This window comes from Eimeria necatrix, genomic scaffold, assembly GCF_000499385.1.
Source record: "Eimeria necatrix Houghton genomic scaffold, Enh_scaff57, whole genome shotgun sequence".
NCBI classification, from domain to species: Eukaryota; Apicomplexa; class Conoidasida; order Eucoccidiorida; family Eimeriidae; genus Eimeria; species Eimeria necatrix.
In genome coordinates this window covers 35,982-61,124 of record NW_013651690.1, presented here as the reverse complement: position 1 = coordinate 61,124, position 25,143 = coordinate 35,982, and the positions used below count along the sequence as shown (strand labels likewise).

General features: G+C 50.8%; 6 protein-coding genes across 6 annotated transcripts; 4 read left to right on the top strand and 2 right to left on the bottom strand.

Moving 5' to 3' along the window:
* Window positions 1-642: 642 nt before the first annotated feature.
* ENH_00064000 (hypothetical protein, conserved) lies at window positions 643-1,963 on the bottom strand (the record flags this gene model as incomplete). Its single annotated transcript, XM_013577234.1, has 4 exons — window positions 643-687; window positions 903-948; window positions 1,172-1,272; window positions 1,406-1,963. 4 exons carry the CDS (start codon window positions 1,961-1,963, stop codon window positions 643-645), a joined length of 750 nt encoding a protein of 249 aa, XP_013432688.1.
* Window positions 1,964-2,458: 495 nt separating this feature from the next.
* Window positions 2,459-3,340, top strand: ENH_00063990 (hypothetical protein, conserved; the record flags this gene model as incomplete). The annotated part of the gene is made up of 1 exon (XM_013577233.1): window positions 2,459-3,340. One exon carries the CDS (start codon window positions 2,459-2,461, stop codon window positions 3,338-3,340), a length of 882 nt encoding a protein of 293 aa, XP_013432687.1.
* A 56-nt stretch (window positions 3,341-3,396) lies between these two features.
* ENH_00063980 (mitochondrial import inner membrane translocase subunit tim17, putative) lies at window positions 3,397-4,119 on the top strand (the record flags this gene model as incomplete). Its single annotated transcript, XM_013577232.1, has 2 exons — window positions 3,397-3,795; window positions 3,919-4,119. 2 exons carry the CDS (start codon window positions 3,397-3,399, stop codon window positions 4,117-4,119), a joined length of 600 nt encoding a protein of 199 aa, XP_013432686.1.
* Window positions 4,120-5,009: 890 nt separating this feature from the next.
* ENH_00063970 (hypothetical protein, conserved) lies at window positions 5,010-7,573 on the bottom strand (the record flags this gene model as incomplete). The annotated part of the gene is made up of 5 exons (XM_013577231.1): window positions 5,010-5,075; window positions 5,246-5,344; window positions 5,518-5,577; window positions 5,758-6,032; window positions 6,154-7,573. 5 exons carry the CDS (start codon window positions 7,571-7,573, stop codon window positions 5,010-5,012), a joined length of 1,920 nt encoding a protein of 639 aa, XP_013432685.1.
* A 7,593-nt stretch (window positions 7,574-15,166) lies between these two features.
* Window positions 15,167-17,353, top strand: ENH_00063960 (Importin subunit alpha, related; the record flags this gene model as incomplete). Its single annotated transcript, XM_013577230.1, has 3 exons — window positions 15,167-16,513; window positions 16,664-17,104; window positions 17,240-17,353. The coding sequence occupies 3 exons, from the start codon at window positions 15,167-15,169 to the stop codon at window positions 17,351-17,353; spliced, it is 1,902 nt and encodes a 633-aa protein (XP_013432684.1).
* Window positions 17,354-20,260: 2,907 nt separating this feature from the next.
* Window positions 20,261-24,925, top strand: ENH_00063950 (hypothetical protein, conserved; the record flags this gene model as incomplete). The annotated part of the gene is made up of 1 exon (XM_013577229.1): window positions 20,261-24,925. One exon carries the CDS (start codon window positions 20,261-20,263, stop codon window positions 24,923-24,925), a length of 4,665 nt encoding a protein of 1,554 aa, XP_013432683.1.
* Window positions 24,926-25,143: the final 218 nt, after the last annotated feature.

Below are 25,143 nucleotides of genomic sequence, written 5' to 3'. Positions count from 1 at the left end.
TAGCGCGTGGGTCGGTCTCAACAGTGACGATCTGTCAATTCCCACGTCTAGCATGCTGTTTCGCGCGTGCTTGACACTGAGGCTCTTCCCTTAAACCCGTACTGGTGTAGTGCCACTGCTTGCAATCCTATTGTGCCGCTGCACTCGTTAGACTACTGCCCACAGTGCGACTTATCACAAAAGGACTAAAATCGAAGATTCCAGCGAAATAACGCGGAATTCAGCGATCCCTGAGTCCAGACGCGGATATGCTGCAATTTTATCACAGCCGCAAAACAGGCATTGGTGCCCTTCGTAACGTGTAGTACGTAACTTTTTCAGCCGCCTAGAGAGGGACAGCGGGCGGTGGCCTCGCGAGCAGCACGTGTCAGCAGGCTTCTACGTTCCCCCTAAGCTCGTTCCCCCTAAGCTTATCAAGGCGTGCTGTGACATGGCTCGCTTCTCTCTGCAGCCTTACACACGCAGAAAGCAGGTGCTACAACGCACATGCGCTGAGCTCTCTACTGCGAAAGGCAGTCATGGGCCCCAATGCAGGCTGCCACCGTGTAAGTACCCATATGATCCGATCGAACCATTTCATTAGCAACAGTTGTAATACGCTGCACTGCTCACAACTGCATCAAGGGCGAGCAGAAAGACTGCTTACTTGATAACTTCGATGTCGTCGCGGGAACGAGCCGCAGCATACTGCAACAACGTAACAAGCAACAACGCAAGGACCAGCAGGAGAGTCACTGGCCGCTGCCTTACCCATCCACTTCCAGTTATTCACTGTTAAGAGCTCTTCGCTGATAGCACGGCAAGTCGATTAGGGCTATGACATGTAACCCTATTAATGCTATAAAAGCTGCTGACTGAGTATGCTTCTGTCGCTGTCTCCCGCATAGCCAGCACCACCTTACTTCGAGGTACCTCTTCGTGCCTTGCAGTCGATCCAGGTAATCCTTCCTAATAAATCAGCAAACGAGCAGGCATGCCCACAAACGGAACGGCCACCTACAAATTACACGAACACTGGGCCATCCACATACTCAAGAGGTCTGGCGAGAGTGCGCAGGCACTCGTGCAGTTCTCGTTTCATTTCCTCCTCTAACTAATGAGCTAGTACAAAGCTGCAATCCGTATGGAATGTCTGTGTAGGATGAGCCCTCCACAGGGCTTCTATCCCCACCTCTCCTCAGGACGAAGTGACTTGACGTGCTCTGTCTCCCACGAGTGTATTTCCTTGAGGAGCTGCTGGTCCCGATAAGCAATGCATCGATTAAACCACACCTGAAACAGCGTGATGCAGCAGTGACGGGTGCAGGATCATTCGCCAAGTATCCTCTCCAGCGAATTGAGGCTCACTCACCGAAATACCCTACATGCAATTGCAGTTTAGCCCTAGCCCTGTGTGTTGAAATACCCAATGGGGCTTGCAAGCATGAAGACGCGTGTGCTTGTACACCCTATTTTTCTCGTCTTGTTTCGACACAGATCGAACACATCTGTCCAAAGCCAAGTAGTAGCCGAGACACTTCACACATCTCTCATCCACTTCATCTGTCCCGTTTGTCCCCCCACTTTTCTCCGCAGAACATAAATCCGCATTGAGGGACTTTGCTGAAGCTGTCTCAGGAACGGATACTCCTTCGGAAGCGTTCGACCAGCTGCTGGAAGTAGGAGCCTTTGTGGCGAAGTGGTTCTCCGTCTGTTGTTGGTAAACCTCAACGCCCACGAGCCTTTCAATCTGACAGTACGTATTTGCCATATCTGTCCGTTCCTCTTGCATGCGCTGAGGCATTCGAGGTGGCATCATGAGATGCCTGTAGGCATGAAGTTCAGCAAGAGTGTAGCCATATTTCTTTTCCGCATTTTTGAGCTTATTTTCCTGCGTCTGTTTATTCTTGAATAGGAAGTAACGAGACGCCCTTAGATCGGGATCCGCCAAGTCCTCCTGGCGGTCCCGAAAGAAGATACCCATGCTCCCTAAGAGACCACTTTGCCCGCCACCCCGACCAGGGCCAGTTGCCCAGCCAGTTGCCACGTCAAAGCTGCCACAAGTGATATCTCACGTGACCTGAAGGTCCACAGCTCGGAAGCGGTTGTCCAGAGCTGATTATCCGGTTACCCTGCCTCGGCAGGTCAATCCGTCTCAGCAAGCCATTGCCCGAACTACAGGAAATCGGCGCGCACTTGCACGGAATGACGGAAGTCACGACCCAAGAAAAGCTTGTAAGAAAAAGTTCAAATTTCTCTTCAGGTTTATTCAATAGAGTTATTTTGCAGAGACTAGCAAAGACAAGCGCACCCTATCCACGGGGCTGGAAACGGTAGAAACGAAGAGCCCCAAAATGGTATATTTTTTGTCTTGCGACTACCTGAAATTCAAGAGCGTATTCAAAACCTTTTTGTAAATTTATTTTATGCAAACGCTCCACGATGAATGGCATGAAGAGCTAACGACTTCTTCAAGCCAATGATCGCATGCTTGGGGCCCCGCAGGCTGCCCGTGGGGTGGCGCTCATGCTCGTTCGCTTTCTTGGCTGGCTCTTCGCTAACATCAAGTATAAGGACACACAAAGCACTTCTCTGCATCAACGCGTGGGGCGTCGCACTGAGGGGTCTCTGTGGACAGGCAGACGGTTGCAGAGGTATCTCCAAGTCGAATGTCGATGAGCGCTGGCCGGTAGCTCAGCATTTAGGCTCTGCAGCAACGGAGGTCTCACCAATCTCTGTTGTCATTATTGGGACTGATCACTGTACTTTGTGCTCTAAGGCAGTACTTTCCGTCCGCAGGATCATAGCAGCCCTGAGCCCGCCACTTACATTCAACGGCAATCATTCTGGACAATCATCCGTCAATCAGCCCTTGCTTGGACCTGTCCAAGTAGCACAGAGGCTCAAGTGCCAAATCCAGAAAGAAGGACTACAGTACAGTGGTGCCGTTGCCGCATGCAAGGTCGATTCGGCTACTGCAACCCAGCAGGCCGGGCTTACTGCTACTGCCAAGGCAAATAAAGAAGTAACGGGCTTCCAGTCCAAGCAGCACCAGTGTTGTTCTGGATGCTTGGAGTGCACAAAGCAAAGAGTTGTGGAAGCTAGAGGCGGTGAGCAAGTGCTTGTGAAGAAGCTGAGCCTGGATTGCCCGGTGTCGCGGGAGCAACTGGGCCTCTCTGAAGGGGATGCGCGCAAACTCAGAAGAGAAGTGCCGATCATTCTGGTGGGTGGGAAACCGGTGTGCCGACTGAAGTTTAATGGCCCGTCCGTGCGCTCAGCGTTGCTTAAGGAACTAGGGAGACGGGGTGAACTTCAACGCAACTCAACGGACAACTGTGACCGCCTCCAGCCTCAGCAGTGAGCCTGTTTCGACGCGTTCACGCGTTTATTTGCAACTGGATTGCAGCACCGTCGAAGATGGCTGGGCGGCGAGATCTTAACAGGGAGCCGTGTCCAGACCGGATACTGGATGATATGGGAGGCGCCTTCGGAATGGGTGCCTTGGGGGGATTTCTGTGGCACTTCGCCAAAGGGTGGCGGAATTCGCCAAAGTATGAAAAATTCAACGGAGCGATGTTTTCGGGGACGCTCAAATCCCCAGCAGTAGGCTCAGCTTTTGCCACCTGGGGAGGTATTTTTTGCGCCTTTGACTGCACGCTCGCGTACGCCAGGGGGGGCAAGGAGGATTCTTGGAATCCGGTGCTGGCAGGGGCTGCTACTGGTGGGGTTCTCTCTATGAGGTCAGGGTGGAAAAGTTGTGCGCGTAATGCTGTTGTGGGTGGCGTTCTCCTTGGGATTATCGAAGTTGTACAAATAGTAAGCTCACATATCTTCATAAGCCGGCGAAGCTTTGCAGTGCCAGTGTATTTCTTCCCGTTGAGGGGAAGAAGGGTGCTCTGTGCTCATTTTTTGGCGCTTTGTCATGGTTGGTTTTTTCAGATGTTTCTCCGTGGAACCCCCGCAATAACTCCACGTAAACAGTTTCAACAGATGAAGGAGTACGAGGAGATGCAGCAGAGGCAGGCACAAGCTGGAAGCTCCCCTTCACTGTGGTCCAGACTTCTTCCCACTACTCCTGCTGCAGCTCCGCAATCCCAACCGGCGTCAGAGCTACTACATGACTCTGCAACACTTAGGTGACACAGCTGCCCCAGTCCGCACACGCGAAAAGTGGGCAGAACCGAACGCTTTATCTACTCGTAGAAGGGCAAGGATCCAGAAGAGGAAAACCAGGAAGTAGCGCACTGCATTGGTTGATGACACAGTGAGCTACTGCAAGGTCCACTTGACGGCGACGGTCACAAGAGGCTGGTTTAGATTACTGCGGAAATGCCCTTGGCGCTTGAACCTGCTCGTGTCACTGAAATAAGATGGGTTGGCGGCTTCCGTTTAGTGCTTTAGTTCGAATGCTGCAGATGCGGCATTACGTGCAGTACAGTGTGCAGGCCAAAGGGCGTGAAACGCTTTGTGGAGCGCACCCGTTAGCCGTTCAGCCCATAGCGGCACAGCTGGGATAACTGCCGCCGAAGCCAGTGCCCTGTAGTTCCGCAGCTGGCGCCCATGTGTTCTGTCGCTTCAGCATCTGGTGCGCAGACATGATGTACGGACGCATTGTACGATATTTGGTCCAACATGCATTTCTGTTACCGGCGGGAGGCTCGTCGTTACGCTGGCTCATTGTTTCGTTACTTTTTCCCAATTAGCAAACCAGAAGCCGTCTTATGCTTTACTGTCACTGCTGAAATCTGTTCGCAGAGCGTAGTTGGCCTTCCAAGGTCCCCTGCGTGTGGCTTTGGTTGTGTAGCTCTGTATGAGCAGGTTAATCTGGTGAGTTAGCAGCAGCCGCAAAATCTGTGCGAACAGCTGTGCGAACAGCTGGGCTCGCCTCTCCCATGAAGTCACTTTTTGGTTGCGTAGTAATTAGTCTCTGCATGGCGTTCGCTGCTGCGTACTTGCGAGCATTCTGAAGTGAATAGGAACTATTTTAGACGATCGAGATGTTCACGGGCTATATGTGTCTAGGCTCGTCGCTATCCAGTGCAGTGTTGCTGTTCTGAGTGATGACCTTCAGTGCTCCAGCTTGCGCTTTCTTGGGTCTGTTCACGCATTAGAAGTAGTGTTTGAATTGGTCTTGAGCTCCTGGAGCATGCAGTATCGCTGTGGAGCATTCCCGCCACCAGGCTAGAACACGTTTCCTGTTTATCAGCACTGAGATCGCTGTGCTCTAGTTAACTGATAAGCGGGGCCTCCTCTGTGGAGCTCCTACGTGAGTACGAGGGTTTGCGACAAACGCATTCCGTTGCTGTGCTCGTGAGGCTGATGGGGTCACCTGAGGATTTGCTGGGGGGCATCCAGAATCATGGCACTGCAGTCAACAGGCAGGCACACAAATTACTTCCAGTGTTTCTGGTCAGCACCAGTGGGTCTCTATTTTCCTGGTAGACTAGAACTAGAACACTTGAAGGGACGTTCACTACGCAGGGGGCAGTCTCTCGCCAAAGCTAATTTGCTCCGTGGTGCGGATTTGAAGAGACAAACCTTTTGGGGGCCTTTCACGGATGCTGCGCAGTATGATGGCTGCAAAAAATTTGTGCCATCCTGTTGAACAGAAAAAAAAAAACGTACTTGTGAAGTCTCCAATTAATAGAGCAGACGCCATCGAGTTATGCGCTGAGCGAATTATCGTTCAGCTGTAGGGTGCCGCTTGCCAGCTATTTCTTCCTTAACTGCAACTGGAGAAGCACTAAACGTTTTACATGTCCCCGAAGAGAAGCTGACCTGCTTTTCCTGTTGAGCATGAGAGACAAACGGGGGAGTTGGAACAGAAAGCGCGCATCTCGAAGCTTGGGCGTCCCCGCCTCCTCCGATTGTTTTGAGCCCATGAGGTTCACCAGTGTCAAGCGGTTGCTCGTTTCCACTTGCTAGTAGGGTCTGCCTGTTGCAGCGCACTGGCTGCTCCTGTGTCTCGACTAAAGTTCTTCCATGTGTCCCCTGCAGTTCCCTTGCAGAGGTCTGCGCGTCCACCCTGTTGTGGTCTCTTCTTCTCTGCTCTTCTGCAGGACACGCAAAAAGAAAAAATGCAGCGGGTAACGAAAGGCAGTGTACCTGATAAGTTATACGCATGGTGTGCTTTTAGCCCGCAACTTGCTTTTGGTGGCCCCACTTTTTGCTGACCTATTGATGAGTTCTGAGGGCCCACAGGGCTAGGAATTTTTGGACTCAGCTCAGGGGAAGCAATATGACGATGCCGCTGCCTGCGCCTTTCCTCATTTGCATGTCTGCTTTTGACTAGCTCGATCGTTGTGGCTGCTGCCACGCCTCTATTTGTCACCGGCACAACTTGGTACCCCGACTGCAACAGCAACTGCTGATTTTCCCTCAACCGGCCAGCCAGGGGAGCAATAGGAACTCCTCGATGCTGGGTAATGGGCTGCGATACACTCATGCCGGAAGTTTTGTAAATCCCTTGGGATTGCCCTTTAAGACTGGGTGGCGACAACAGTCTCGTTGCTGCTAGAGCCTTGAAGCGGTCATCTGCAACACGGAGGTGGTTAAGGTGGACACCCTGTCGATTCCATACTCCTCTTTCTATTTCCCATCGCCCGTCCGGTGGGGCGTCACATATCCAACTGCTGGGAGCCCCACTGTTGCACTGCGGGAGTTCCAGAGCCCGGCGCCCAGCTACTCTGCGCAAAGCAACTCTTCTAGGGAGTTGACTTTGCTGTGTTTCCCCAGCTTGAACTGCGTTCCCGCTGGGCGAGCTTGCTGACCTACCTTCGCCGTGACAGCTCGCAGAGCGATCTGCACCTGCATTTTGCGTGCCATCTAGTGTTGCGCCGCTGGATTCCTCTTCAAAAGCTTTTACCTTGCGTGAGGCTTCATGCTCAATGTTGGCTACAGATGCTGCCGAAAAGAGGTCTAGCATGTTGCTGTGTCGCCTACGCCGATGCTCATCTTCTTCCTTAAGGATGAAAGCATGCAAAGCAGCTGCCGACGTTGCTGGTACTGTCTCTGCACCTAATTCGTTATTAATGTACTCTCTGGAACCTTCCTGGCTCCTGGATGGTGCTGGCTGAGAGCGACAGCGCACTGCTCCTCTTCTCAGAGTCTTCAGGAGCCCCTGCACCCGCGGAGTTCTGCGGCTCCATCGGCCCCCTCTAGCTGTCGATTTTTTGGCACTTTCTTCCAGAACATCCAAGTAATCCTTTTGCGTAGAGGCTCTAGGACTCTGGCTTGCAATGCTGCTCACCGCCTGAGCGCTTTCGCTGCGCTCCAGACAACTCTCGCATGACAGTGTGATGGTGACAGCACTTGACCCCCCACTAAGGCCTGTTGAACGCGTTTGTGGGCTGGCGCCGAATCCACTAAGACTGCTGCCACACGTTGTCGTGCAACACGTGGTGGAGTCGCCAGCGGCCAGACCGTTCAGCTTTAGCTTCCCTGGGCGGGCCGTTGAAACAGGGCATTCTGGCAAGCCTTGATCCCCTTGAGACCTCTCCAGAGAAGGCAGCGCTACTGACTTGCACTGTTTACGCCTATTTTGGTTGTGGCCAAGCGGTGCAGTTGCCAGCTCATGACTGTGAGTGCTTCCCATCGTTGTCGCCCTGGGCCTTGGCCGTTTCACCACAGGTTCTCTAGTCCTGGCCTAAACACAACTAAAGGTTTTTTCTTGTACGATTACTGGAAGCTTGCTGTTAAGGTATGTTATTTGCCAATGCCCCGGCAAAGTCCAGTTCAGCTTGTTCACCATGCAGACTGGGCGCACGCGTTGGTTGTTGTGGTCAGAATGGCCCACAGCTATATATGTCTCAAAGATTCTGATTAGCTGTATCACTTAAAATGGAAACATCACTGCGGCAGCCGCTGCATTCGAGCCTCAGGTGTCACTGCAACGGTCCGCCAGTTCACATACGCAAGCAGGCCCACAGGCTACTGCCGTCTTCCCACGGGGTCAGCATAACGGGCCCTGATGCTTATGCATTAAAAGCTGAGGGAGCATACACAATAATGGAGCTTCATGCAACGATAGCCAAGATTCGTGTAGCACCGTAATATGTGGGGTGGCTGGTTCAGGAGGGTCACCTGCCCTTGTCATGGTCAGCTCAGAACGCATTGCGAGGTGAAAGAAGCTAATGCCAGCTTGATTCCTACATGTTTCATTGAAAAATAAGGAAAAAGAAAGTAGCGTCCTTCAGAAAATCGCAATAAATGACCGCACAGCTGAATGATTAGCGTGAGTGGCGCACTGTACTCTCAGCGTTGGTCGCAACAGCCCTAAGTAGCAGTGGTCACGGAAGGCTTGAACCAAAAGAATGAAACTAGATGCTGCTTCTTTCTGAGCCCTATTTGTAACGCTGCAGACATGCTGACAGGGCTTAACTCTCCCACGCCGTCGTCACCTGTACTGCTCAGCACTTGTTCTCTGCTGGCAGGCTCCGCTGGGAAACCTTGCTGCACCATTAATTGCCTTATGGGCCTTTAAAATTCTGTTGAAGCTATTGGAATTTTTTTCCAAACGTTTTCCACTTCTCTGCACGGGGAATTTGGCCTCCAGCACACATGCTGAGTCCTCCAAAGGGGCAGTACGCCTAGCACTGCCTGTGCGCCTCCCTGTCGCACAACTATAGGTCTCACTCGCAGCGTACCAAACGCTGATTTGTATGTGTGTACAAAGACAAGAGAAAGTAAGAGGCCCTAGTATATACTCTACGGTGTTGCAGGCGCGGCGGTTCCAGTGCCGTCGCGTGCATTCAGAACCTTTCTGAAGGCCTTTGTGTATTTGGCATTCTGATAAAGAGTGGTAATTTACCACCGTTTAGGAAGATCTTTGGGTTTGTAAGTTTATACTTTCTCCTTCAAAATGGTTTAGCCGCCCGGAATTACTGCCTGTAAGGCCGGATGAGGCCCAGGGCCACAAATTGTAGTACGCAGTATCACTCCTTTACACAGTTTACGTTCAAGGAACCCTTAGAGATTTTGAGAAACCTATGGCTGTGAGGTGGTGCTCTCAGCGGGCATCTAGGCTGCAATCTTGCCTTCTTTGCCGGTCGAGCGTAGCATTGAAGGCTAAAGGTACTCACGGTTGAGGGCTCCAATGAAGCTGTCTCTAACTTTCAGACTGCACTTTTCAAGAGTCAGGCTCATGGAGTGCTTTCCAAGTAGAAGGATACAGCAGAAGGCAGGCAGCTGCTGGACCAGCAGACGAGCTAGTCAAGTACCACTTACACTTAAGTGCTGGCGTTGCTGTAGCCAACTGCAGGTACACAGCAGCCTCTACAATTTAGGTTTGCTCACAAGAAGTAAAAGTAAAACATTCTTGGGCTGATTTGGCCCCTGCGGTCCTACTAAATGCCAATTGGAGATTAGGGAGGAGACGTTTCTGCCTTCGCCCTTTATAGTGAATGTAAGTGAGCAGCATCTGCTTCAGCGTATTGTTTATCGCTCTGCGGATGGTTGGCTGAGGGTACGGCGCGCTTGATGTTGAATCACTTGCACTTTTTCCGCCATGTGTCGGACTGAAAGAAGGAGTATCCGTCAGAACATGGTAGCGTTTGGGACTACCACAAATGGAGTTCAACAGCAAATGGAGTTCAACAGCGTCAGCTGCTGGGGGTGTCTGCTTTTCTGGAGAAGGAATGAGACATTTTACTCAAAGAATTCGCGAGCACCGAATTGTAGTCATTACTGGAGGCATCAAGAGGCATGTCATATACCAGGTGTACACTGCAATGGCTTTAGCGGCAAAGGGGAATTTCCAACGGCTAAAGATGTCTTGCAGGCTTCTAAGTGATTGATTTAGAAGCACGACATGGAAAGCAGGATTGCGCATTCACGTGCATAGGCGCACATACCCTACCAATCGAAACGCTTCCTGAGGATTAAGGAAGCCTTTTTCTGGCCTCAGCGGCCACTTGCCAGGTGGCGTGGTGATTGTACAGCATAAGAGTAGGGGCTTCTAGAAATCGCTGTACACACGTTCGCCACATGCCGTGGTTACAGATTCGCAAGTAAGCCGCTGCAAAATGGAGAATAAGACGGCAGTTGTGGTACTTAAATCTGGCGTGTTCGCCCTCTTGTTGGTATGCAGCGGTGTCAGGCTCGCGAGAGATTGGGCAGCCTTCGAAAGCGCAGAATCATACTTCAATAGCATCTAGCTTGACCACGCCAAGGATTGGTATAAGTAAGTCTTGCTGCTTAACACTTCGGGGCATATGCCAATTGCGTACACCTTGTCTCCGGCGAGCTGCACACCCTCTTTGCCGTTTAATACAACGAGGGCAGGTGAGTTCCTGTTTCGAAAAACTTGCACTTGCGGATTTTGTGGTTCAATTGGTGAATCACAGAGATGGTGAAAACAATTTATTGCAGGTTGGCGTGACTGGATAAGTAAACGCTGCGCATCAACCAGGTATGTCTTGAAGCCCAGGAAAGATTTCCAGGTTACTACTACCTTAAAAGGCAGCTGAGGTATTCTAAACGCCAGCGAGCATTATTTTTATGTAGCCTCAAGATCAGGCGGACAGCATATTATTATCATTTCTCTTCAACTGTGCGAGTCAATAAAAGCGTGCTTCTAAATCCAGCCTGGAAAAATACAAATCTCCCCCGGGATATCTTCAGGATAGGGGGAGTGAAGAAACTACCAGTGGCAACGAGGCGCTATAACGGTTCACAGCTAGCCATTATGCCTATCTTTCTTCTACCAGGGCCGTCATAGTGATTCTGGACCATAATACTCGTGGGGAAGACAGGAGAGTACGTAGGGTCAATCCACCTGTTTGCTAACTACCTACCTATCTCTTGCTTTCAAATTCGAGCTGGAATGGTGTCATGTTATATACAATTGAAGTGTTCTGAAGCTCTCCGGGCAATAGGAAGAAGCTGGGGTTTTGGAGGAGCTTTGGCGGCAGTCCGACTGGCAGTACATCGGAAAGGATAGCTTTGCAGCGTTGTTTTCAGTAGTAAATGGAGTTTCATGGCTAGGGTCGTCTGCGGTCCTGATATCTGGACCCATTCGTTGCACAAAGTATATTCGTTCCACGTTGGAGCCCGGCAACGCTGAATTTTTGTCATTTTCCGAGTGCTTGGCCACTCAAGGGGCTGCTAGGCAAGTGGACATGAGAATTTTCTGGTGTGAGCCTGAGTTGCACACAGCAGCTCTCCGTGTTTTTCTTCATACAGCCGTGTGGTGGCCCCAGTTCTCAAGTTGGCGCAGATGAACTAATCCCCGTAAACCTGCACTAAGATGATCCAAAGTTGCACAGACCTGCGCAAAGAGTTGCTTGATTTGGACTTTCGCCTTTACTTTCGTACAAAGCTTTGAGTTGTTCACGTTGGCGAAAGAGTAGCGCCGCATTCCCTCCATGACTAGCAGCTCTCTCACCAGCACGTCATAGCCGTTCTCTGAAGGTGTCTTGAGCCCTGCTGCGGGAGACTAGCTGTTCCCCTTTTCCGTTTCGCTTACGCGCGTTGCAAGTTATTCATACGGTGTGCGAATTACACGAGTCGTTGCTTTTCCAAAAACCTGCAGATCTTGTCAGGAAGTCACCTGAGCACACATTCATGTTTGCCTCACATTGCTAGTTCAGCCACTACTCGGTCAATACTCAGCGTCGTGGTGTTTGTAACACGCATGCTTTGCTGAATCGATGTTCCCTGTATTGCATTAGCTCTGCAGCCAGTGGTCCGAGAAAGCCAGGCGATGCATTAGTACAGTCAAAAGCTTTAAAAAAGTTCCCACCGACTTCAGACAGAGTAGTTTCTGTCGTGCCCACACTATATAGAATACCTTGGCTTTAGCTGACAGGACCCGCTGCTTCTGGCTGAACCCACAGTGTTAGCGTCTCCATCCTCCCTTCATGATTGCCATGTCCTCTGGTGAGAGCTTGCTCCATTAGGGTAGCAAATCAAAGAACATATTTTTTGTGACCTTTCTTCCGCTCAATTAATCAGATTTCACTTTGCCATGCAGTACAAGGCACGCTTTGGAACTGCTGGCTGATCAGATTTCGGCTGTTCATACTAACGAACACCTTGAGAAACATTCACTGTAGTATGGCGTAGGCTTTTAGGAACCTTACTAACTTCCTGCATCATCGCCTTTCGTCGACTCTCATGCCGACAAAATATATCCTTAAAAGACCCAGGAGGGGCCTTCAGGAGATTCTTTCTTCTTGCTTCAGGAGCTGCTTGTGAGCCGAAGATTTTCTCACCAAGCGCTCATGTTCTGACGTACCCCGGAGGCACTCAGTCGCGGCAGTCAAGCGTTCAAGATGCTTACCAGGTTAGCAGCTAAGCCACTACGCCGGATCTGCATTGGGTAGCCCCCTGATGTATGCACCTTCGGTGGTTCCTCAGCCTTAAAGTCCAATTGTTCTGCTTGACGGTTCACAGGGCTTCTGCCAGGTGCGTGCAGCGTGCACATATCCGGCTACGGCTTTCTAAGAGTCGTCCGTTTCGAGACTACTGCTCCCCTAAAGTCACAATGTGCTTCTCGTGCTTCTTTGTGTATTGCGCTATGAATGCGAGTTGTGGGACAATTCTTACACAGTTCTTATTTGTGCTGCATGAAAGCCAGCTCAGGTCACTATTGCAGACTGAAAGTACAATATATAGGTAACGTGTATATATATATATATGTATGTATAATATATATATAGGTAACGTAAACACCAAATTCAAACAGCCAAGGCATCTTAATGGAACCATAATACAAGGAAAATCTCTATGAAGTGCTTCTTGGCTTGCTTAAACTCCCCCTTAGCTGCTGACTAGCATGTTACTGCAAACTCCACACCCAGGGCTCTGCTGCACAGCGTTCCAGGTTTGCCCACCCACAGGATTTTCCCTTTCGGAACGGTTTCATCTTATTTGAAGAAAATTTAATCTAATGGTTTTGCAAGGCCGGCCTCCTGCTTAAATATGGTGCGCAGCACTTCATTTGGCGAGCAGCATCAGCCACTACTCATTGACTGTCACAGAAACTCCCTCGCTAGACAGCAGTGTAAAACAGAATATGGCTGTTGGGTTGGGAAGGCGTCGCTTACTATGTAATATACTACTTAACCCAAATCAGCACTATTTCCACTTAAGAATTACCAGTGCAGCAGAAACGCGATTATGCGATCCAATGACGCGTGAAATACAACGCTCTGTCTATGGTAGGAGGCTGTAATTGAGAAGAAACAAATGGACGGGTGAAAGTTGGTACAGCCCTGCGGCAGAGGGTACATCAGTGCCTAACTCTGGAAAACAAATGGCTCTATAATTTTATTCTCACCTTGTGGAAAACAGGCAAGATATTACTCGTGCCTGTGTTAAAAGTGTATGCCCTTCATAAAACAGAAACAATAAGCGTTCAGCGGTTGCGAAGCGACGGCTGAGGAGCCGCTGAATTAAAATGCAAAAAGGAGAAGCTGTCTAATGCAAACTTGTTGCAAAGCAATGCGTGCAGTACCGCTGCACATTCAGTTTCAAAATGGTTCCTAAATGATATACCTTGGCAATATTTAACCTAGCTGCAGAACCCGCTGCCAAACGTGCGCGGGGTAGGTTGTCTTGAATCTCAGTGGACTTCCGAGAGAACCAGTTCCGGTGCGCCAGAATTCCCCTCCTCTGCTCACAATAGATCCTAACGGGTTAGCAAGGTATTCCCTTAATATTTTGTAATGGCAGCGCGGGATGGGATTTTTGCGAAGTCGCAGGCTTTTATAGTCGAAGGCCATGTCTTCGCATGGACCCTCAGAAAATCCAGTGTGAGCCCTCTATAATGGTGGCCATTTTTTCAGAGTTTAACAAAAGGCTGCATGCGGCTTGCGGCTAGGCTTACGAGGAATATCTTTTTGCGCTGGCAACAAACGGCCCTAAATGCAGACCCTCAGAGTATAACAAGCGTCCACCAGTCTGGGCATCTCCTCCACAGCTACGCAAAAGGCTGTTTGCAGCTAAAATAAAGCCCTCTAATACCATGCTACCCGTATTATTGTTCAGTTGAACACATGCTGAGAGCTGCTGCAAAGCCTGCTAAACCCAGCACCTACGTACTGTAAGAGAAGCAGCGCTGTAGTCCCGACGCAAGGAATGCGCTTATGTTCTCGCTTCCTTGTGAATTGCCTTGAAAAGTAAAACGACTTCGATCAGCAAACAAAAGAGCTGTGTACAGTGTAACGGTGCAGCTGTATTGATGAGCCGTAGTCGAGACTTTCTTCACGGCAGCCTGTAGCCGCCAGCGTGGAGTCTCGCAGCGCAGGACGAAAGCCTGAAAATCGCCCAGACACCCAAAGAGCTTAACTCCAAGAGCAGATGGTTAGCGCTAAATTGTGGATGGTGGGCCATGTGCATTCGGTGGGGTCGTCAAGTGTCGGCAGGGGTGGCAGTAGACCAAGAACGGAGCATGCACGCGAGGCGTGCAGCCCTCTTAGCGCGCACTCGCCTGCATAGGCGCAGCTCTATTGCTGTCTCGGCACTCTAAATTGAGTTCATAGAGGGCTCTAGATCGCCCCACTGCCACGGCCTCGGCCCAGAAGAAAAGGCTGCGAATGAACAAGCGGCGAATAGCGGACTTTACGATCGCTCGCCCGTTCCAAAAACAGACTGCACTGATTCCGTGGAGAAGAACGACGACGTTGGTTGTTTCTTGCTGTGAGATCCTCCTTCGTGCTGCGAAATAAGCAGCGCAGGCGTGTTCTGCCGCTGCAGAGGTTTCTCTCCTCAGTGAGGTGAAACACACCAGGGGCTGTTCGTGAAGCGCAAATGGGAGCTTTGTCTTGATCGCTCAGCTGCTTTACTTGCCGTTGCACGCGTTGGGTTATAGGTGGCTCCTGATCCCAGGGCCTGGCGAGTGTCTAAACTTGCTAGAGTCTCATGACTATCTCTCTTCCGCCTTGCCAGATAATAGGCCTGTCCTGTTTCCATGAAGGAGAGGCCACGTTTTTCACTTTCTGATCCGGCGCATACTCAAGCTCTTTTTCCTAAGCGATTTGACTTAAACGCATAGCCTGAAGGCCTTTGACGGCCCGTGTCTGTGTCTTACAGCGGCCTTCCAGAAGGCAGCGACCAGTTGCTTCCGTCCTCTTGAGCCTCTTAGGCTTGTGGCTGCAGGCTGTAGTACGAACTACAGATTAGGGGCCTGCATGTCGCCCTTGCCCCCTTGCCCGTTGAACCGGTCATTCGCCTTGTTTGGTGAATAATGGGGTTCAGCCCCCCGGCTTCGTCCCCTGGGAATGACCCTCAGGGGGCACCCGCGTCATCTTCAAGTATGTTCATTCAGTCCCCACCCGTTTTTGAACCGGAAGTCGTTGCAGGGGCTGTAGCGGCTCCCATTGCAGGCTTCCAGGGCATGCAGCAAGCCCCTCCACAGGCCTCCCCTCGGTCCGAGTCGCAGCAGGACATGCAGGAGGAGATGCAGACGGGACCGGAGAAGGGTAAGGAGGCGCCGACGCAGGTCGCATCCCCAGCATCCGCAATGAGTGCCTTTAATGAGGCCTGTGCGGCAACCGCGTCCCTTGAAAACGCGCTGGACAGTCTCGTCAACCAGCTGGGCAACTCTTCGTTAACGTATGACAACGGCCTTCGCGTGATGGCAAACTTGAAATCCGCAGACATTGCGTTGCGTCTCGAAGCAACGCAAGCGTACCGCAGGTCCCTCAGCAGCAGGCAAGATGGCGCAGTCGTGAACCCGGCGGGTGCCACCCCCATAGGTGCGCTCCCCAGCGGGACAGACGTGCGGAGCGGGCCGTTGCTGGATATCTGCATTGATGAGTTTATAGATATGTGCTTAGTGCCACATGTCGTTGATTCGTTGCGCATGCCGCATCCCCACCTGCAGCTCGAGTCCATCCTTTTACTTCAGCGTCTTTGCCGTGGCACTTTTGCCCAGACTTTGCGGGTGATATCGTCCAGCCTCCTGGATGCTGTTGTTGATATTCTCAAGAAATTAACTCTCGACTCTCCGGGTGGTATGGAGCTGCGTGTCGCCATTTTTTCTTTCTTGACGAAGCTCGCGTTGGACTTTAAACACGAAAAGGACTTGTCTCTCGTGCGCCGGCCCCTCCTGTTACCCGCGGTTCTCCGCTGTGCCAATTTACACCCCGGTGTCGAAGCTGTTAGATGCGTAGAGGCTCTTGTGCATCCCCGTTCGTGCAGCGCAGACATGAAGGTAGCGGTGCTCCAGTTCCTTGTTCGCGTTATGTCGGAGTCCACAGATCCCACAAGTCTCTCTTTGGCCTGTAATGCATGTGTGACGCTTTGCGATAGCCCGGAAGGGGTGTCAGCTGTTTTAGAGGCTATGGCGATGCCGCATATTATGAAGCTGCTGTGTCATTCTGATGAGACTGTCGTGTTCGACGCACTGTCAATTGCTGCGCGTATTGCGTTCATCGGAACGACTCAGCAGATCGACCAAGTTATCGGCATGGGGACAGTTAGCACTATGGTCAAAGTGCTGACAGATCCGGCAGTCGCCAGCCCCATGGCTAGGGCCAGGGCATGCAACACCATCGGCAACTTGGGTTGCGAGACCCCGGCTCAGGTCCAGGTACGCTCTTTTACATTCACTGGGCATAAACACCACTACAACACCACTGCAACGAAGTTCACTGTCTGCCTAGTTTTGCGACACTTCAAGGTTTGCACGTCATTGTCGCATTATATTCATCTCTTTAAGCTGTGCCATGACCATCTGTAGGCGATCATCGACACACAAGCCTTTCCGCTGCTGCTAGAGATCTTTCAAGTGGATCCCGACTACAATACCCGCATTGAGGCCGCGTATGCAGTGTGTGCATGCTTGTCGAGAGCGAGCCCGCAACAAGTGGGGGTTATTGTCTGCTGCACTACGCGAGTACCGTCTTTCATGGAGCGTGGCAGGGGGTCTTCGCATGTCTATTTCGCCCAGGAGCTCGATGAACCATGTGTTTTATCTTTGACTGGATCCAACCCTTGCCTTCACTTGATCGCTGACATGTTGGAACTCGTTTCACAAAGTGACCCTTCGAACAGTGGCAGCTTAAAGCTCTGCAAAGCTATTCTTAGAGGCTTGGAGAATATTCTGGAGGTCGGCGTCCAAGAAGGGAAGTCGCTGGACCTTCCCGAGAACCCCTACGCCCGGCTGTTCCAAGCGGTTCAGGTGAGAGGCAGCCTTTTTCACGCTACATGGCGAGCTCAAGTTAGTCTGTGTTCAGTGGAGTCTCGCTTCCGCAAGTCCCTTGGTTATGGAACTCGTAAGACTATTCTTGTTCGAGGCATTTACGTTTATCTGCAGGGAGACATCAAGCTGGCTCGCATGCGGTACTTTCCTGACTACAATGTCGCCACAAAGGCACACAGCATCTTGCAGTACTTCACGGCGCTTTCATCGCGAGCCATTAAAGCCTGACTTGAGCCCCAGGATTCAGCCGTTGGGTCATTTGTAGCACTGAACCATGAGTCGGCACACGACAAAGCCATGGTAGAGATTTTGCGGCTACAGTTCTGCAAAAGTCGAGCGGTTGGAGTATCCGTACTATGCATTTTAATGCTTAACGCAATCAGCTAAGCGTCTATGTTTCTATCAGGGGCTGGCGAATCTTTGTGTTCCGGCGCAACGAGTGTGCATGCAGATGTGAACTTTTGCCAGTAGATCGTCCTTTGCATTGTTGGCATGACAGCTAGGTGTTTATATTGGAACCAAGTGCATTTGGATGGGCTTGCCCAGCACGACAGCAAAGCAAACTACAGTTTAGCACGATACCCTGTCTGTGTTGGTAGTGTCCTCGCTCACAACTACAGCAGGTGACGTCCTCCACGCATAACGGTACTTTTCCAACTAACTGATGCGGGACTGAATACCGTGATACTTTCTGCCGGCTTCAACGTGTAGCGAACCACGAAATCAGTGATCTGAAGCTTTGGGAATATGCGGCTATATATAATATATATATAAAAGAGCCAGAAAACTGGAAAGCCTGCAAGCACCGCAGCTCCGTAGTTCCGGTTGTGATCATTCAAGGGAACTTCCCTTTTGTTCCTCAAGATTAGCACAAATATCCTCAAGGCAACAATACGTAGCTGTGGGGTGCTGGAACATACTGAGGGCGATTACCGATTGACTTCCGTTGTTCGCTGGGAGTAGTGGTGCACAAGCTGTGCTTCAAGGTTCTTGCTGTGACGGTCGTGGGGTAGCAACTAAGGTAGACAACAAACGGCATTAACTGCGCATCGGGTGTTCACGTGCTCTATTTGCAGAGACGCTGTTTGACGCACGCTGCTTCCCTGTTTCGTTCGTGAGGCAATTTTCTTACAGCTGTGGACAGTAGCACAGACACGACTGAGTGAAAGCAGGAGGGTCACACGTCTCACACGTCTATTTTGGAATGCAGATGCACGGACTGCAGCAGCACGGCTCCATGAAATAGAGGTGCATCTTAGTGGGGCGTGGTGAATTGTCTTGTACAGTAAGTTTGAGGAGACAGGAAACCACATCGGCAGGGACCATAACGACTGGGTCGCCAAGGCGCAGTGGCAATTCTCTTCAGTTTATACGTTGCGTGTACAGTGTAGCGCCACAACTGGGCAGCTGTTGTCTGATTCAGAGTGCAGGACACTTTGGAGTACTTGTGTGGGCGCTGGCGATCATGCTGCTCATATGCAATGAGAGCGCTCGTATCGACGCTGCAAATCTTCTCGCATGCACTCAGAGCGCTCTCCTACCGTCATTGGCTATCTTAGTGCTGGCATGCAGCTAGAGCGGTATCCTACCTAAGCTGCTTCGTTCACGAGCGTGAGGTCGCCATTCGTCGCTTCGTTCGTTACTTCGTTTTCCGCGTGTCGTTATGTGATGGTGCTGGGGTGCTTATTTTCTCTGGAAGCAATGAAGCCTAGAAGTGTTACCTAACGGGCTCCTTTAAACTTCCCTTACGAGCTATATGAGGAAAACTTTTGCACTCAAGTGTGAGCCTTTTTTTCTAAGATTTTTTGACGAAGCCAGCACAGGTTTTTGAAAGCGCGTCAGTTTGATTAAGTAGGGCCCTTCCGTATGTTTTTGCTGCGCAATATCTAAACAACTTGTTGCTAACAGCCACTCACGTTTGTCATGCTCCCCTTAAGATAGTTTTGCTTATGGCTTATGGCATTGAACCACAGCGTATCAAACGCTGCTCCGCCGCACTGGCCACGGTGAATTTACGGTGGAGGGGAAAGGCTATCTTCAACAGATTGCCAGATACTATCGGTGGTGCCGTGGCAATTAATAACTTCCATGGAGTTTGGTACGGCAGTTTCTGTAGTGATTCGTTTCTAAGGGAATAAGTTTTGTGCTGTAGTTATCAGGGTGCGGGGTCTCTGGGTGACGAACCCCATTTGCATGGAATGAACAAAGTATGCCTTTCATAGTAAGCGCAGATAAAAGAGCCATCGACTTTGCTGCCTGAAGAGTGTAGGCACTTGCGAGGGTCTTAACTTTTTTTTACATGACGAGCGTAGAGAATTCCTCGTCTTCACAGTGGCGTCAGCTTCACGTGGTTCTGCCCAGGAAACCCGAGGGCTATATCGAGACACGAAGGGTGCCGCCCTACATTACTGGCTTAGTTCTGCTGTGGTATGCCTTTTCTGTTGGGAAACTGCGTGGATGGTTCGATCGCGCAACCGCCGGTGAAGTCTGTGGGCTAGTCATTGAGACCAAGTTACAACGCCGCATAAATCACTAAAAGAAGACCAATACCAAACTACAAATGAAGCCCACTGCTTTCAAGTTGAAGAGTCATTTCTAGTGGGGCGGGTAGTAACGAAAGGGGACCCAGGCGGCACTGCACCAGGTTCTCGAAGGTGCTAGCGCCTCCGACAGTAAGGCGGCAGCAGTGCTTCCGCCACTTTCAAGAAAGCCGCTTTGCCCCCCACAACTAGAGAGAGCAGGTAGAACAAGTTGGAGGCATTAATAGTTTCCTTTTCATACCCAGAAAAGCGCCGAATATTTTGCGTTAGAAACGTTGAGGTGCCTGGTCAGCTGCTGGTCCGCCAGTTAGCAGGGAGGCTCGCTGCCGTAGCCGAAGGACGGCCCATGTTTTCCCCTCTTTCTCCCTTTTTTTTGAATATCCGCTGAATACACACTCTTCTTTATTATTCCTAAGTTATGGCCTTTAGCGCCGCATCACCGTTTATCTTGAGTCGCTACACTGCTGACGGCGCTGCCGATGTTCACCGGCGGAGACTAGCGCTCCATAGGATCTCCAAAATTCCTCACGCTTCCGACTTTGCAAAACACGACACTGGTAGAAGTTCTTGTTGTTAGGGGGACAAAGGTCTCAACATGGACTCTTCTGGTTCTGAGCCCTTGTCTGGGCTTCGCTCGCTGGTCGCCAGGGTTCTAGGCGCAACCGACCACACCTCCGGCAACAAGGAGGCACCACCTGCAGAAGGAAATGGTAAAACTTCAGAGTTCAGTGAAAATATGGGGCAAAACTGGCTGAGCCACTTCGCAGCAGTCGCACCCGATCACATCAAGCGATGGACAAACCCAGCCGACGGTACAGGGAACATTCCATATGAGCAGCTCGTCGAAAATCTACAGCAGTTTAACATACCAGCCAGGCATGCCTCCGAGTACACATTAGCTCAGCTCCTTGGGGTCGAGCCCCCTCCGCAGGATCCCCCACAAGAGGAAGAATCCTTCAGCCCCCCTACGCCAATCCCCGTAAGGTCTGTTACACCTCGCCCTCACAAGCTCGGTCCACAAGCAGCAGCTTACCTCGCCAGGAAGCAAAGCCCCACGTTTACTCAAGTCATTCCAGTGCGTGAAGTAACGAAGGCATTCGTTGGGCCCGTAAAGCAAAAGGTAGGGTCCCTCAGTGGAGAACCCTGCAAGCTACTGAAAAGGCCGGCAGAGACATCTGAAGTACCACCTGATTATGTTGAGGTGGTGGGAAGCAAACATGTACGGCCTATAGGAAGCAACGTTAATACTGTGAGCCGTGAAACCAGCAATTATTCGGGTGTTGAGAGTATTGTCTGCCCAACCAGAACGGAAGCAACTCGCCGCAGGCCTTCACCAATATACCTCGAGCCTGTGGTAGACCCCAGCAGAGGCGTTTCTGGAGCTCATAAGGAAAGCTCTAGTGAGGTAGGAAGAACAGCAGCAGCAAAGTTTCTCGCAAGCATTCCAAAGAGAGCACCTGGAACTGTAGACATCAAGCATATTCACACAAAAGAAGACAAAGAAGTATACGATGCTATAAACAAGCCAGTTATTTACACTATGGGCAAGTATGTATGGTCTAAGGAACAGGCTGACAAGGGCGATGAACACTCAGCAGACATCCCTCTTGCAGACGCATGCTTCGACAAACTCTGCAAAGATATGTTTTTCCAGGAAGAGCCCTCGAGCACAACCACGCAAGACTTGGAGGCAGAACCACCAAAAAGTCTTGCGAAAAACGAAAACTCCACGCTTTTTCTTCCAAAAATATTGGAACTATGCAAAGAATCACGTAAAGAACTCGCCGCATTTGCCGAAGAGGTCGTCGAAACTCGCGACGATCCAGATGTGGGGGGCAAAGGCCTCTTTTCTACAGTGGAGCTGAAAAAAGGCCAGGTGGTTTTTGTCGAGATGCCGCTGCTGACATGCGAAATTGAGTCGGATTCGATGTGGACGACCTTTACAAGCCTTAACGACGAGCAAAAGGCTGTATTGGAAACTCTTCAAGGATTCGATTCTGATCTTTCTAAAGACGAATCTCTGTGGTGCATTCTCTTGGCCAGGGCAAATAAGCGCATTGATTTGGCGAAGCCTTTCAAGTCATTTCTCGCAAAGATGAAGAGAAATGCCCACGGAATGCCCTCAGAAGGCCGATGGGGTTTGTACCCCAAGGCTGCAAAGGTGAATCACTCATGCGAGCCAAATGTCACCTACCGCAACCTTGAAGGGCTCTTGGTTTACTTTGCGACTCGCGACATATCTCGTGGAGAGAAATTAACAATGTCATACATTGATCAGCTATACACCTCGGCTGCATTCCGCAACAAGCGGCTTCTGCATACTAAATGCTTCACGTGCAATTGCACCCGTTGTGGTTCTATGAAGGAAAAAGAAAGGCGAATACTGTGCCCATCATGCCGTCCTACAAAGCTGAAAATTGTTGACTCTGGGGCAGACGTCCCTACTGCACCTCCGCCAAGTGACGTTGCTGCTGAAGACACAAAAAAACGAGAGGATTCATGTGAGGAAAAGGAGCCCCAAGGCGACAGGAAATTTTCTCCTGTGGAGCCAGGCACAACTGACGGAGAGGACACTTCTGCCCAGGCCTCTGACGACGAAAGCAAGCCCATCATACAGTCCTCTGACGACGAAAGCAAGCCCATCATGCAGTCCAGTGACGATGAAATGGGACGCTCTGCAGCATCTGAGCCAGCAGGAGAAGACGATGCTGCTTTACTTGATGTGGGATCTTCGCCTTCCGAATGCAGAGATGAAGAAAGGAGTGACTTCGGCGAGGGCTTTTTGGCAAGCGACGAAGGCACTCGAGGGTCCAATGATTTCACAGACAGCGCCTCAAACAGCGACCGGTCGCCCGAGGAAATGTCTGACTGTGAAACAAAACAGAAGTTGTTCGGTTCAGGCAAGCTGTCGGCACATACCTCTACTTCATTGATGCTGTCTGTATATGCCATGAATTCATGTGCCAGCAAAAGCACAGAGTTGGGACAGGCAGAGTCACAAAGTGAAGACCAATCAGCGCGGTCTCTCAGCAATGCTGAGTGTAGCTCTACTGCAACTGCTGAATATGTAGCACCAATCGAGCCGCCTCCTCCTCCAATGTACTGTCAAAGAAACGGCAACGGCATTTGGATATGCAGTTCATGCAGTGGCCGCTTCACTGATGACGATATGCCGATAGGCATGGAAGATTACTTTGAGAGGCTCTACGTGAAGTTGCAGAGCAAGTTCAATTTCCCTACAACCCCGCAGTGGACAGTAGACGTCGCTTCTTTGATCAAAAGCATCGAAGTTGTTTTGGGTACGCAGCACTGGCTGTATGCAGCCTGCAACTTGCTGCTGGCCCAACTGTATCTTGGACAGTGGGTAGGAGGTATGGTGAGGGACTCTATTTTTGACAGATCACTCAAACATGCAGAAGTGTTCATTAAATTCGTGGAAACAACCACAAGGGAGGCGCTTCACGTGGATTGCGCGCCTCTAGTGGCTTCGCTGATGCGCGTTTTGCTGTTCAACGGGCGGTGGGCTACATTCGAGCACTGGGTGAAAATCGGGAGACTGGAGATTGTAAAGGACTGCCTTGGCTCTTGGGATGAGGCGTTCTTGTCCTTTTCTGAAGCCTATGCATACTTACAGCGCTGCCACGAAAAGGGCGATCTTCCTCAGCTGTCTGTCTTGCACCGGTATGCACACACTGCGCAGTACACTATCATCCAGGCTGCAGAGCAGCTCGAGAAGAGAGAATCGGAACGAAAGAAGGCACTCGAGAAAGCAGCTCAAGAGAAAGAGCGGAGTCGGCAGGCGGAGGAGGAGCGCCTCAGGGCGTTACAGGAGAGGAACAGGAGAATGCGAGAGCATGTCGAGCTTATCAAAGCTCAAGTTGCTGCTCGAGCAAAAATAAAAGATGTGACTGCTTCTCATTCTGAGGGAGTTCTCGCGAAGTTCATGTTGGCTGGCGTGGATGATTGCGTCATCAATGATGCTGCAATGGCTGTCCAGCGGGCTCATCAATACGCTAAAGAAATGCAAGAAGCCGCAGTACAGGGGCGCCGACTTTTCCCAGGGAGCATGGCTGCCGAAATGGCATACATGCCTCCCCAAGGAGTCATGCCATCAAAGTATTTGCCGCTTATCATGTTAGATGACCCACTTAGGGCCATTCCGGAGAAGAGCAAGCAGGTGCGTCAACGGCGAGCGCAAGCTGCACGTGAAAAGGCAATATTGGATGCTCGGTGCGCCCAACAAGATTTAGATTTCGAAGAGGACGAATCTGTGTGTGAGGAGATTGCCAGCCAACCCGAAGATGGTATTGAGAACATAGAGCGAACTATGATTTATCGAATCCCCGGACTTTCAGGCACGGCACCTGGCGAGTTTGTCAACGTGTCCCAACTGGTGCATGATGAAAAAGGAAATCATGCTCCACTGCCTTTATTTAAGTCATTTTTCTACATTGACTCAGCAGAGCGCAGGCGCTCACTAAAAGCTGACAACCAGAGCAGCCTGATTGTTTTGGGGTCAGCTAGCTCTCCTCCCGTGCTGTCAGAAGAAAAATTGGAAGATATAGAGGCTGCGAAGTACAATTACCTCCATGAAGAACGACAGAAATTTGAGAAGGATGTCAGGGATGGTGTTCTGCTGGCAGCGACTGAAGCAGGTGCACTGAAAGACGAAAGCAAGCTTGTGGATGTAGTGGAGACAGCCAATAAAGTGATTCAGAATATGGTAATTCAAGAAGCAAGAGCTGAACGCGCAATAGAGGAAGCGCGATATGCAGTAAAGGGAATAGAGCCCCCTCAAAGGCCAGCCATTGAAACTTCAACAGTAGTAAAAGTCCCGCAGGATCAGATTTCAGCTGCCAAGCCACAGGCTCACACCACTGCAGGCGTGAGCCAAAAGAGCGAGACCCAGGAAAAGCAGCCGTTGCCTGTGGAATCCGCAACGATGCCAGGCGTTTGGGAGTACGTACCCTCTCACAATCACGAAAAAGGCCCCACAGTATTCCTGTACCCTCCAACAAGCCAGCCAGCTCCATCTTCCCCCGGTGCTCTTCCGAGCATCCATGAGCGCGATGAAGAATCAAAAGTATACATGGGCAGCCGAATTATAAAGCCGCTTGACTTCTCTCACATACCTCCGCCGCCAAAAGTTGAGGACATTGTAGGCGCGTTTGGTAACACCCATCAGCACTACAAGATGTCTCGCATCAACATGATGAAAACGCGTTTTGGCTCACCTACTAAGAAGGTAAATAATAACTGAGGGCTGCACCTTCTGCGGATGCTCGAGTGATGCTTGACATTGATCCAGCTGTCCAGGCCAGCGCGTGCATTTGTTGGGATCCCTTTTGCTTCTCATTTGCACTCTATAATCAGTAACACTCTAGGCAATGCTCTAGTAGCATTGTTACCCCAGTTGTCACATGACAAGTGCTTTTAGATTACTTCATCAGCTTGACAGAACCCCGCAGCCGTTGTGGC